This window comes from Phalacrocorax carbo, chromosome 10 (genome assembly GCF_963921805.1).
Source record: "Phalacrocorax carbo chromosome 10, bPhaCar2.1, whole genome shotgun sequence".
Classification (NCBI taxonomy): domain Eukaryota; kingdom Metazoa; phylum Chordata; class Aves; order Suliformes; family Phalacrocoracidae; genus Phalacrocorax; species Phalacrocorax carbo.
In genome coordinates this window covers 17,759,004-17,773,579 of record NC_087522.1, presented here as the reverse complement: position 1 = coordinate 17,773,579, position 14,576 = coordinate 17,759,004, and the positions used below count along the sequence as shown (strand labels likewise).

General features: G+C 40.8%; 1 protein-coding gene across 1 annotated transcript in view; it reads right to left on the bottom strand.

Moving 5' to 3' along the window:
• DNAAF8 (dynein axonemal assembly factor 8) overlaps positions 1-14,576 on the bottom strand; it is a 98,876-nt gene that overhangs the window by 62,697 nt on the left and 21,603 nt on the right. Inside the window, 2 exon segments of the mRNA XM_064462233.1 lie at positions 4,265-4,418; positions 4,420-4,454. Of these exon segments, the coding sequence (XP_064318303.1) occupies positions 4,265-4,418; positions 4,420-4,454 (189 nt within the window).

The following is a 14,576-nucleotide window of genomic DNA, read 5'->3' as shown; positions in this document are numbered from 1 at the left end:
TCTAGGAGACTGCTTAGTCTCATTAGCCCTGCTGCTTCTGCCAGCAGGTGCTCAAATGCTAACAGAAAAGTTGCTTATTGTTTTGGGGTCAAGTGGTTTTTGATAGTATTTTAATCATGACATTTGTTGCCAGCATTAATCATTTACTTGCAGGAGCACTGGAGACACAGCTGACATATTCCAGGCTTTATCATGAGAGATTTAATCTTTACTGCTCATAGGCAGGTGGCTGCAAGTGAAAAATTCTTGCTGCAGCTGAGTAGGGGAAGCTTAAGCATGTTTTTAAAACACATTTACACCTCCTCTTCCATCTAAACTTCACATGATGTGTCCAGCAGGTGTGACTCGTACCCAGGGCACCCTACGACCTCCTGCTATTGGGTCCTGTGGGGTCTCTTCAGCATAGAGGAAGCATCAACAACGAGCACATCTATCATCACATTCCTGTTAATGTTACCAGGGACGAGGCAGGCAAAAAGAGTAGAAAATCCACTACCAGCTTGTTAAAGCCACAAATGTTGCTTTGTGCCACCTGAGAAACTCAACAGCCTCAACAGAACACAGGTTATTCCATAACAGGAGAGTTATTCAAGCAAGCGGCCTGCAGGAGATCTGGGGTACACAAGGATCAGTGTTCCCCAGATACACCCTGGCACATTTTCCAGCACAAGTCAGCTATACTGCATAGGTAGGATAGGTATTTATACCAGGCAAGAGTAGCAATAATACACAATACTCTCCAAAAATGAAAACAGAACAAGATGCTCAGAGTACTGGCCTGTGCCGTATTAGCTCTGTGAAGAGACTGTGCAAACAAACAAGGGCCCAGAGCTGCTACTTCGTAACTCTGCTGTTTTCAGGATATGAGCTCATATCATGCCCTAAATTACACTGTATCACCTATACATGCTAGATTTTCAGCTTGTGTGCTAGACCTTTCAGCTTGGTGTTTCATAGCACAGCATGGTGTCTGTAGTCTACCAGAGTTGAGGAAATGAAGTCTCAGGTCCTGCCTCTGGGCCCCAACTCCTGGGAGCCAAATAGCAAGACAATATTCCCTCTCATAGGCCATGCCCTTCACATTGATAAAATATAAGAGCAAAAACCATAATACATACCAAATATATCTCCTCTGAATCCAGTCAAATTTCTGTACTGTGGGGTTACAGTCACCAAAAATATATTAACAGCTAATGAGCAGCAGAGACAAAAAGACTACACCAGAGAGAGCTGGTTTCTCATCTGCATGTAATCTAAATTCAGCATAACTGAGGACAGCTTGAGTTGGCAATTAGCTGTGAGCAATCTTCCAGTTCCCACAGTACTGGACTGTTCCCCCATTCTAATTTAGAGCAGCACTTATGCTACTCTAACCTGGCTCACTGAAATTTGAGCTTGAATTGGCATACCCAAGCCTGGCCCTTAGTTGAAAACAGTGGTAACTGCCTATGGCAATTGTGCATGACTAGCAAGTGTAAATACTGCTACTCACTTTTATCTTCTGGATTTCAGGCATGTTCTGGGCTGAAGACATCAGCTGGAATTAGACAAGAGTATAGGGCCAAGCCATCCTCTCACCAGGCCTGCTACAGCCCTACCACCTGAAACAGAGCTTTGGGTCCATCTTTCATTTTCACAGGGGGCACCTGTAAATCCATTTGAACATAATTTCATTTTAGATGGCTGTATTTAGAGACTGAAGGTAACCCTTTATCTTGCTCTGTTGCTTTTGAGTAGATCCCCATAATGTACAATAGTCCAGGGAGCACTCCCGCTTGATTAGTGGATTAGCTGTGGTTTAGCCAGTAGAAAAATCAACAAAACTCAAATTAAATAGGAATAACATGTAGGTTTTGATAAGTCATAGGATTTATTTTCTCAATGAAGACTTGCAAGCTCTGACTTCCACCAGTTTCACTATGTGAACGCAAGAACTTGCATTAGTTTCCTAGTCTAGCAAGACATGAGAACAGAGTCCCTGTCAACACTGCACTGCATGCTCTCGTCACAGTGGCACTGTGTGCTGCCTTTATTAATGACAACAAGATCAATCCAATCTAAGTTCAAAAATCAATGCTAAGTAATTATGCTGTTCTGGGGAGCTAGTGCAGGCTTCTTCAATAAGCCTTTGTCTTCTCTATTAGTGATCACTAATGGCCAAAACCCCATCAATCCCTATCCAGTGAATCCACCTTTTAGTTAGACTGAGGTGATTTCTTTTTGATTGATTTTTTTTTTGTGCTCACACATATGTGGGAAGCAAACATTGTATTTGCCAACATACATAAGTGATCAAAAAGAATAAGGGTAAAAAATGACTTCTGCCAACTCCAGGATGAACACTGGACGTCTTTTATCATGAATATCAGTTTAGTTCCAGAGATAGGGTTCCTCTGGGATAAACCACTCATTGGTTCGTAAGGCTGTTCAAAGTATGCTGAAACGTGATGCATTTTAGCATAGAGAATACACGAGAAACCTTATTACAAGGTAGAAGCGACAGGAAAGAAAACTGAAAAAGACTGGGATGGCACTGTAGTGCTGCAAAGTGTCCTGAAACCTGTGTAGCTGGTGAAAGAGGGCAGAAGGCTACAGGGAAGTCAGACACAGGCAACCAGCAAAGCCAAGAGAAAGGAACAGCAGCCATGTGAGGCAGAGATGCCAGAGCAAGATCACACACTAGATGAAGAGACAGGCAAATTCAAGTTACAGGACTATAATTCCTTCCCATGAACCTGGTGAATACAGAAACCACTAAGTCTTTTTCTCATGGTTTATACCATCACCACAATCTCTGCATGGATTAACAGCTCTATTTATTGCATATATAAACCAAAACTATTTACAGTGAGATAACCTCCTTTAGAAATATGCTCTCAAGAGAGGGCCTGAGTGGCTTTTCAAACAGTTGTGTAGGTCAGCTGTATCATTCAAAATAGCACTATCAAGTCCTTGACTGCTTTGAGCATTGGTGTCACATGGGACATTCTGTAGCAGCTCTACCACAGGGGAATGCTTGCATCTGGCGGATCACATTCTCAACTGGTAGAAATCAGCATATCTCCACAGAAATCAATAAAGATCTGATTTACACGAGCCAGGAAGCCAGCAAGTCAGTGGAATTACATAGATTATGACCAGATGAGAATTTGGTCCAAAAGAGCAATTAAGAATTCTTCATTTCTCTAATTAATTGACATGTAACAGCTGCTTGAAAACCTGCGTGAAATAAACTGGTGGATTTTGCCCCAGTTTCTATTGGGCACAAAGTCCATCACAACGTTTGACCCTACAGTCTCAGTAGAGTGACACAGAGTCCTGGAAGCTGAGCCACCATTTCAGGCTTTGAGAGAGCTGCTATAAGTCAGAGGCTTTTGTTTTGTTTTGTTTTAAAATGGGAATACCACAAAGGAAGAAAGCTCACACAGCATCTGCTCATGAGCTAGTTTCTGAATGGAAGATTCAGACTCTGGGGCTGTTCAAGTGGCAATCTTCATTAGCATTGAAGCAACGTTAATGAATGTTAGCAATGTTTTAATGGAAGTGTGAACATAATTAACAATGGATACTGTTTAAGTGGACTTTAGGTGATTTAAAAGCTTTGAGCAGGCTGTCCACTCAGGGTGAAATCTAACTTGAGTGCATGGATTGGTATTGGTATGCCAATGTCTTTAACTAGGGAAAAGAAAGAGTCCAACATGCAGGGATGGGAGGAAAAACACATATTGCCTGTTTTGCCTAGAGGAAAAGGCTAATATGGGGTGAATGGGAAGAGTGAGGAAAAGGGGGTTTCTTTAGAAGAGAAAAATTTGTGATCCAAAGGGCAATTAAGATGAAACGGACCACCACTTGTTCATAATCCTCTTGTTCTAATTAAGAGCAGATCCTTTCTGATATCCAAGTGGTAAGAAATAGGCACCCATGTCCATTCGCCTCTTTTGCCAAGGACAAAGTATAATACTTGGACAGCCCTCTTCTTCCAGCAGTCACTTTTGACTGCTGCGAGTCTGGCTCAATGATTTTTTACTTTCTGTGCCATGTTCTTTGTAAGCTACGGGCACAATCCAGCTTCCACTGACTTCAGCAAGACTTTTATTTACTGACTTTAAGGTGAGTTAGAACATAATTTCCCCTTTGTTCAGCCACTGTTTTAGAGATGTTGGAAGCAGCAGATTTCAAGAATGATTATATATTCACTGGAGGGCAAAACACAGCCTTAATTACACAGAACCTTCTTTTGCACACTGTCACCACAGGTACTCACCAGAGAGAGAAGCCACATCATGAGGGGCTGGTAGGTGTTGGCTGCTCTCGGCACCGTGTTAGCTACCTGACCATCACACAGAACTATAGCTACTTGGCCACAACTTGACAGCTCAATGGTCACAAGCAGCACCTCATTGCATATCATGTGGTCTAGGCAATGTGTCAATATCTGACAAATAAGAGGCTTCCTGTCAAAAAAAAAGTATGAAAATGGAAGTCATGTGGATTACTGAAACTAGATTCATCATCGTGAATGAATTATATTCATTGCCATCACAGGAGGGGCAATTAATATCTAGCAAGCATTTATTAAACAGGAAGCATGAGCCATAAAAGCTAGGTCATTGCATCAGTGACACCTTCTGGACCACTTTTTTTTCTTGGAAAGATGTCACCTGGGTCTTCATTTAATCAAACTCTGCTTGGTGAATGGAAGATTACATGGTAACAGCTGGAAACAGTATGATTGAATTTATTCTGTATTCTTTAAGATTCAGTGTTGTTATTTTTTAAAATTATTGAACTGTCTTCAAAACAAGCCTGACAGAAGTGTCAAAACTTTCATTATTTTCTGCTTCATCTAACATACATCATTCACGGATGATGTTACATTTAAGTGAACTCATATCCTTTCTTCACTTTTGTATTGAAGTTTGATTATTTAGGAGGCAAATTCCCTTTCCTTTAAAAGACCTTTTCTTTAGGAAACAACTCCAAGCTTGAACTGTGGAGTTATATTTCATGGGATCTCTTCTGTTTCTCCAAAGATGTGGTAGCAACAGCTGTAATTATTAGCTGGCTTGCTATTCCTACCAACATTCAGTTTGCTGCCCCTGACATTTCTTTTGTAAATTAGGAAGCTAGTCCCTAAAATAGCAAAGATTCTGCAGTATATATAAAGATAATTACTCCTCAACAGTTATGATCCTTTAATAAGGACCCACAGGGTCCCCCCCCAAGGCATCCAGAATGTATATATTCTATAGGCATGGACGCACATTCATTTTGCAATTAGCAGGAGATATTCATGGCAATAACTTTTGCAAGCTGTTTGATACAGCATCAGCTGAGGGCTATACACCCCATTGCAGAGTCAAAGTGCAACATACTCCATTTCCTGTACATGTCAATGCAAGCAGCCGGACTAAACTGCTAATTAATGTGAGCAGAATTAATCTGAAATAACCTACCATAGCACAAGACCAGCAAGCACCCTCTTCTGTGAGCTGAGCTGTGGAACATCATAGGAATACAATGGGAGCAGGAAGGTGTTGAGGAGCGGCTAAGCAGTTATGTTTTCAGTTGCTCCAGGTACCCCTTAATGAGGATTGCTGCCCATGCCTTTACACTGAATTAACCTTAATTTGATTCACCTGAAATTACTTTGGAAGTACAGAAAGCTAAATCCAATTAAAGCCACTTTAATTCTGAATTAAAATGTCCACAAAGGTGTTCAATGACTAATCCACTTGACAAGTTAACATAGCTTGGCTTTCATGCCTGTCCTCAAAACCGACAATTCCTGAAAACGGCTTTCAAAAAAAATGGTTTTCAAAAAGATACACCAATAAAAAGCCCCAAGCAGATCTATTGCATCATCCAGTGTTTTGATGCCAAAATATCTGCCACAGACACAGCACTGCGTACGAGTACCAAATAAAAATTGCAGTTAGTAATAAAGGAAGAATAGTCATGCAAAAGTTTCTGATGCTGCAGACCTGCATCACTGATGTTACTGTAGTCCTGGGGAGCTCACAGAATTGACCAGGGCTTTGACCCTACCACTCCAATTCTCCAAGGAAGAGGCCTTAAAAGAAACTTGTAGACTTCCCGGGAAAGATTACCTTCTTCTATAACCTATATTGGAGAAATTATTCTTTCTTCCTCTTTCAACAAGGGTGTGGGGATCAAAGACAGGAGGTAACTTAAGAACTAAAGATTAAACCAATATCTACTAATGCTTCAACAGGAAATTTCCAGCTATTCCAAATTTGCATGGCCCTGCAGCAGAAGAGGGCTCAATAGACTTTCTGACCAAGATCAGCTAAGAATTTTACTTATTAAAGTTCCTTCTGAGAATGCATGAGGTTTTGATAAACATTGGTCCTTCGTCCTTCTCTCTCCTCCCTCTGCCAGCCTCCTTACCCCAACAAGAATCTAGGCATAGAGGAACGTAACTGATTTCAGAAATATTAAGGGTGATGAACAAAAAAAGGGATAACCCTATTTAAATCTGGATAAGAATTCCTGAAGTAAAATACACTCAATGCTTAGTACACCTTCGTACAGCCTTGCCCGATTTACCCTAGCCTACCTATGAAGAGAGTTCAATTTGCCTACATGTTACACTGGCTTTTATCTGTGATGGCATTAGTTTAGAAAAAGACTAAAATTACTCAAATGCTGGGCTATTTTTGGTTGCTGTGGATAGAATTGTGCTGTCAGTCACAGACAGGCTTGCAACTGATTGTAGTCAAGTGCCAGCAATTACCATGGAGTAAATAAGATAGAATTTCCTATTTCCAAAGCATTTACTATTTTATTTTGCAATTATAGTTTACAATATTGCAACTCATAGCCCTTCTGCTCAATTTTCCAACCACCCCTCCATGCACAGTTCTGGCTATCTTTCTCCACTCTAACATAATGACAGGGCAAGTAGAAGCAGTAACCATATGAAACAGCCAAGGGATGACCTCCCCCCAAATCCATACCAAAAAAAGAAATGAAGAACAAAGAGTTGCAAGACAACTTAAAGATACCTATATATTCTAGCCTTTAGCTACAGTGGCATTGAAGTGACACACAGAGGCATAGTCCCAGAGGAAACTACTACTCATAAGAAAAAAAATCATAACGGGAAGGCAACTGTACAATCATTTTAAAAAGTGGCATTTTACCTCCATATTAACTTATTTTTTAAAGCAGAGCTGTTTATGATCACAGCAAGCCATAGCTTAGCAAATACAAGTTTGTCAGCCAAGACCAACATGATTTTGTTTCTAATAAAATAGTTCTAATTGGTTAAATGATGTTTTGTTGATGGTTTTTTAGAAGACTAGTTGGCATTGTCCAATCTAGTATGCAGGTGTAGTAGAAGAAAAGAGCTCTGTTGCCCTAAAACTGGGCAACATCATCAAAACTGTTAGAGACTAGAATGACTGAGTAGCAGCTCAGGAGCCAAGAGGGCCAGGTGACAACTTTGCTGCTGGCTTCCACCTAGGTACAAAGCTGAGAGCAAGCAAGAGCAGTTGCTATAGACTGCTGTTTGGGAGCCACACTACATTATGGGCTTGGGAAGTTCACTTCACCACATTGACCCAAGAAAGGAGTTAGTATTTCCCAGCAGAATCAGCTCACCCAGTCTGGAGGTTTCTTCCACTGGAAAGACAGGTCAGGGAGAAGCCAATTTTTAAATTTCTTTTCTTTATATAGATACAGTCTCTCTTTCACAGGTAAGCAAAGCTTTGATATTTCCCTTCTAGCACCTTTTCCAAAATTAACTAAACTAATACTGACACTGAAGCAAGGTGTCACATTCAATTGAAACCCACTCTCTACTACATTAAGCAGATTCTACAACAGCAAGAGCTAAATCAAAACATTTACTACCCATAAAATGAAGCTAAGCTATACTCACACAGTCCCCTCCTTTACTAGAGGGGGTGGGGGGAAAGGGGAGGAATAGGAAGAATCTCACTCCATTGGCTGGAGGCTTAATCAAAATAATTGCTTTCAGCCATATCTAAATTTATCCTTCTATGTCATCTGCCCCCTAGCTTGGATCACAGATTTAAGAGATAATCTCTGATGAATGGCAAGTTATTGACTGCAGAAATCTTTTGCTAAAAGATACATCTGCTGTATGTTTTTGAATGTGAGCTGATTTCTAGGTGTTTTAGCAGCTCTAGCTAATTTCTCTAATGAAAATTCTACACTCTTATGCTGAAATAGCGCTAGCATTGCATGTTCATGCTTCATTGTAGACAGAGCTTACGGTACAATATGCAAGCATGTTGATTATGTGGTTATACATCTATTTTCTACACAGTCATGTTGCTAATGTAGGAGAGGAAATAGTTAGGACACAATTAACAATTCTGTCCATCTAAGGCAAAGCAGATAACACTCTCATTGCTTCTAAAAATTCTTGCATTAGATGAAGACATATTGGAAATGTTGAGTGTTTGTTCATTTTCATTCTGTGGGGAAGAAAAAATGATGACAATGCCATCTGTTAGATTATTTGAAATTCTACATTAAATTGTGGTAGAAACCCTGAAACCATTCAAAGAACTGCTTTAACATTACAAAGTGAGAGCAATGGGGAATGAGGAAAGTGTCTGCATTTCCTGCATGTTACTGGCAGAACATTCTGTAATTAGGAAGGCAACATTTAGCAACAAAAAGGAGAGTACGATTGATGTTAATGCTCTGAAGGGTCCTTCTGTTAATACATTTTTGTACTAGATTCACTCTCTATAGCACCAATGGCTGAGTATCAAATATGCTGACATTATAGATCTGAAAAATATGATGGTGGCAAGATGTTATGAAATTTTCTGATTTGAACTGAGATTCAGACTGCTAAAATGGAGGGGCTAGGATCCTCCAGAGCAGATAACTCTGCCAAAGAAAGACTGCATAATGGAAGCATTATTTGCTATGAACTCCATAATTCTCCAGTTCAGTCAGGGCGTTACAGATCATGTGAGTTTAAATTTTAAAAAAACAGAAAATTTCTTTGCTGAAAGTGATGATCTTGTTCTGGACAGTTAGTCTTGGGCATGAAGAATAAAACCTCTCCTGATTCAGATGAAACCACTTTTCCATCTCTGGCAGCAAGAGCGTGCTGAAGCTAGACAGTGTCTCTACTGGAGCATAAAGAGGGCAAGTGTCAAAGAGAAACGTCAGCTCATCACCAGAAATTACTGAATACAGGAACGCGGTTCAGATGTGGCGCACAGAGAAGAACTGAGCTCTGCTCGGCACAGGAACCAAGGATAGCAAAAATCACTTTGTATACCTTTTCACGTTGCTCCACCTGAGCATGGTCAACCCCAAGTGCAATTTAAAGTAGCTTTACAGCCACCACAATGCTGGTAGAAAGTTAATGAGAGCTAGGATCTGTTACATTCCTGGCTCAGGACAGTCAGTGTTCTACAAAAATCCCTCTTCATCCTATCCATAATCTTTCTCAACAGAAATGAAGACAACAAAGAGATGTGATGTAGTGTGAATTACAGTGTTCTATGCCACTTCTGCTTTAGCCTGTATTAAGGGAATTCTCAGCTGCTTCACTAGAGCTAATGGCTCATCTGTCCTATCAAAGGTATGCATAACCCCTCTGGCAAGAGTCAAGGATCTGGCACATACAATATGTTAGCAGAGAGACACTGTGTGATCACTCAGGATCACACAGGCAGAAAGTAGTTTCGGCCTAAAACTCAACATATGTTTATTCCGCTACCTGCGGCGAAAAAGACAACTCAGGAACATCAAACATTTTCTCCTGAATAAGACGAATCTTGTACCCTAGAGTGTGCTCCCTGTCCTAACCTGCTCACTTTTGCTTGTCCTGACAGTACTCTTGATGCAAGTACACAGCACTGCCCCTGCCATGCCCTCCCTCTTGTATATGCTTGGGTGTCTTACTGGGATCTCTTGCTTTGTCCCAACTTGGAGCATTATTACTACTAGAGAATCCTACACAACCAGCTAACATTCTTTTTTGGACAATATCTTTCTAGTCAGTCTGAGTTCACTAGACTAGAGTACTATGAATGAAATAAGAATGTCTATCAGTCAGCACTGATAGGCAAGTACATTTAAAGCAACGATGACTTCCTTGATAGAACCACTCTGGAATTACTTGGTTAGGACATAGAATGTTCTAATTCGTATTTAAAGCCAGCTAGGAGCATGTGTCAAATATCAGCCTACCTTTAAGATGACTAAGGACCAATTCTAACAGGATTCTAATGTTCATTAGAACACAAAACATTTGTGTGGTTGTGAAGTATGTTAACAAACCAAAAATGTTTGAAAATGGGTATTTGCACACAAATGTGTTCAAGAAAAATTGTGTAAATTGAGGCCATTTACCAACATGTCTGAGAACAGCTAAAAAACATTCAAATAATGCGTGAATAACTGGAAACAAGCAGCTTCTTTATTTGTTAGAAGTGGGAACAATTTCTTCTTTATTAGAAGTGGGAAAATTTTCTGACAAAGGCCTAACTCCTCAGGTAAACACAGAAGTGCTCTGAAAATAGCACTAAAATTTCAAAGTAACACTGAATCCTATTTGATTTTGTTTACTTTCTGAGACATAATAATTAAAAATGAGAAGTGGCTTTTCCATGATTGGTGTTTACACTAGAGTAACACTTAAAGAGGCTTAGAAGGATTGACAGCCTCATTGTGCTGGTGTTCTCAGCACACATAACAAAAAGGTCCTCCTCTAATGAGTTTATACTCCTGGTTAACAAGAAGCAGCTGGAATAAGTAAAAGAAGCTTAATTACTTACACATTTCATGTGAACACAAGACTGTGAGTCAGGAGCTTGTGCCTCAGTCCTGGCTGTGGAATGGAGCATTTCTCTGTGAAACTGTAAAGTGATGATAATATTTCCTTATCCTAGGCCCTGCCTAGCTGGATACATTATGAAAAGCCTGTAAAATACTCTGAAGAGGAACTAGTGTAAGATTATCAAGCAACTTTTGTTATTAACCTCTGTTCCCTTTCTTGACATTCCTGAAAAAGTATAATTACAGACTGGGCCCACCTGGCTGGACAGCAGCTCTGTGGAAAGGGCCTGGGGGTCCTGGTGGACAAGAAGCTCAACAGGAGCAAACAGTGTGCTGCTGCAGCCAAGAAGGCCAACAGGGTGCTGGGTTGCATCAAAAAGGGCATCACCAGCAGAGATAAAGAAGTCATTACCCCACTCTACTCAGTGCTTGTCAGGCCACACCTGGAGTACTGTGTACAGTTCTGGTCCCCGCTTTACAAAAAGGATGTGGACAGGCTGGAAGGGGTCCAGAGAAGGGTCACCAAGATGATCAGAGGACTGGGAAGCTGCCATACGAGGGTAGGCTGGGAGAGCTGGGTTTGTTCAGCCTTGAGAAAAGGAGGCTCAGAGGGGATCTCATCACCATGTACCAGCACTTAAGGGGTAGCTACAAAGAAGATGGAGACTCCCTTTTTACACGGAGTCACATGGAGAGGACAAGGGGGAAGGGACACAAGTTGTTCTTGGGGAGATTCTGATCAGACACCAGAGGGAAATTTTTCACAGTGAGGACAGTCACTATTGGAATAATCTCCCCAGGGAAGTGGCTGACTCGGCCACGTTGGACACCTTTAAGATTCGGCTGGACAGGGTGCTGGGCCATCTTGTCTAAACTGTGCTCTTCCTAGAAAGGTTGGACTAGATGATCCCTGAGGTCCCTTCCAACCTGTGATTCTGTAATTTCCTCCAAAACCCAAAGAGTAGGGTTTGTATCTTCCGTAGCATTGTTCTTCAAATTATTTCAAACTGCCTCACATATAAAATGTGCCATGATTTCCAGACCCATAGCAGGGAAGGAAATTGTACATGGTCACTTTGCAATGCTGCGATAGAGTCTGGAATTGGCCCTTGGCCGTATGAAAACTTGGCTGATATTTGGTATATGCTCCTAGCTGGCTTTACAACTGTTGGAATGGCTCCAGTTTGATACTCCAGGAGATTCACCATATACTTAACAACTTGGGTAAAGCCTTATTTTTTCTAGTCTTTAATCTATTTATCTTTTCTTGTATTTCCCCTGATACTCCATGGAAATCCCCCAAGAAAACAAAGAAAGGGTGGGGTGGGGGCGTGTCAGCTGCTTTATCAGGAAGTTTTACCAGAGCTCAAGTGGCTTGCTTTTCAAACTTCCAGCTTCCAGTTTAGGAACAGATTGTGTCCAGTTTGTCATAGAGAATCTGTGATCTTGCATCCAGCTGCAAAATACTATGCAGATAGCCCTTCAGACCTGTGAATTCTCCAAGGCAGTAAATATGGGGGTTTTGTTATTTGGAGAACTGCTAAGTGCTTACAATGTCTGCTGAAGCTTGTGAGAACTCTAGGTGCTTGGCATGTAGCTGGACAGATATCTATGTTTTTAAAATAAAAATAACTGCACGGTACTTCTACTCTGTAATTTCAGATAAAGCCTTGAATTCCATTCCCTGCCACTAAGAATAATGCTTCCATAATTATTGTTTGTGTAATAATGTGTTTACAAGTTGTGACCAAGCTTATCCCCCAGTGTGTTAAGATTTGGAACTGTAGTCCAACCTTAGTCAATGCTAAACAAGAAAGCATGAGAAAAACTAGGAATACAGTTTAAATTACACAGCTTTTTTAGCAGTAGAATGGCTATGTCAGGTAAGCCTGCACAGCCCCTTTGAAAAACAGAGGGTCAGATTCAGCCTCCTTTCATCTACAAATAGCATGACTGATCACGGCCCTGAGGTAAGGCCAGGAGTTGTGAATTCTATTCTGATTCCAAGAAAAAGATGCATGGCAGAAAGTATTTCTGTATGTAATTAAACGAGACTGGCACTTGTTCATATACATTGCAAACTTATGGTAGCTATTCCTTCTGCCAACAAACACAGGACCTGCCAAAGAACAAGACCTGAGGAGACAAAAGGTACAGAAATGTTTTTTTGTCCTCCTGCCCTCTTCTAAATGAGAAATAGAATTTAGCCCAAGGACATTTTACATTATTGTCATCTTTTCAACTTTCATCTGAACCATCCTGCTAATGCGAATGAAGGAGTATTTAGGACCTCTACTGGCAGCAAGTTCATGCATGTAATTCTGGAAACTATATTCTTTTTACTTATAATAACCTTTCCCATAAGCAACAGCAACGAACATTCTCATCTGTCAAGATCATGCATAAGTATATTCAAGGATAAGCCTAAACTTATTTTAATCACTTCCAAGATATGTCAAGGAATATAAAGGATTAAATATTTCACATTCTCCTGGGGCCATTTCAAACTCCAGTCAAAGAAACAGCACTGAAAGCAGTCATTTCTTTGTAAAGACCCAACCATTCAATTTGTTCCATAGCTGGAAAGTGCAATGGACAAAGGTGGGAGCCCCTGCAAAACCATCATACTGGGTTTCCACACAGAAGCTTAAATGGAAGGTTCTCTATAGCTTTTTGGTAGTCCTGTTGCATTCAGTACAGAAGGTGAATTTCCTGGTTCTGAGCATACAGACAGCAATTTGTCTGAAAAAATCTACTGAAGCAGACAACAGGTTACCACAGCAGGATTACTGTATGTCATTTTTTAACTGCTGTGGTTGTGTGAGCAGAACTGTTACTGAAAAACGTGGTAAAATCAGAAAAAAACTCTTTAACACTAATTTAGTATTAAAGAGCAGGCATTCTTTATTCACGGTGCCGGATGCACGGGGGATCGCTCCTCCTAACATGCATACCTTACACACCTTTCCCATACAATTTATAGATCAAAAATTTATTTATTCATACATATTCATTATTGTCCTTTCTACTGATTGGTACAAACTTGCTCGTTCCACATGTAGATTACTGCGCAAACTCAGTTGTCGTCTTCTATTGTTCTCTTTTGAGTAGGTGGTATTACTTGGGTCGGTGGTCCGTGAGTCAGTGGTCGCGATCTCCCCTTGCCGGAATTACCTTTTACCCTTTTGGTTCTCAGTCCTGGCAATCCTGGCCAGTTTTCTCAGTCCACTACACGAAACTACATTTTGTCATCCTTTTCTGACAGAACCACATTGTCTATTGTTTCGTTCACATTAATGATTACCTAGGGACTAAAATGCAGATCAGAGAATACACTGGTATACTCCATGTCCCCAGACTTAACATCCAGTTGGATAGGGCTGTACGGGAGTACAGCAACATCCATGGTTGGTTAATTCTATCGCTCTGGTTACAGAACTACTGAGAAGAGTTGTTGGTCTTTAAAGTTCCTGACTTGGTCTAATCTGTGCCCTCAGAGTTCTAAAGCACACACTTCCATAATATCTTTTAGAGACCATAGAGAGCAAGCGAACAGATTCTGCCTGTGTAAAGGAAGTTGTTTATAACAGAGATGTTTAAGGCTTAAATTCTCTGCTTTGCCTATTAAGGCAAATCCTTAGGATAGATCTGTGCCATCCTGGGCCATGGCAGAGGCAGTAGCAGCCTCAACTCCTTGACTACAGCCAAGGAGACCGTAAACCAGCTAGATTTACCCTAAGCATAAAGTACTGTGCCCTCAAATCCCCTCCCATTTGCTT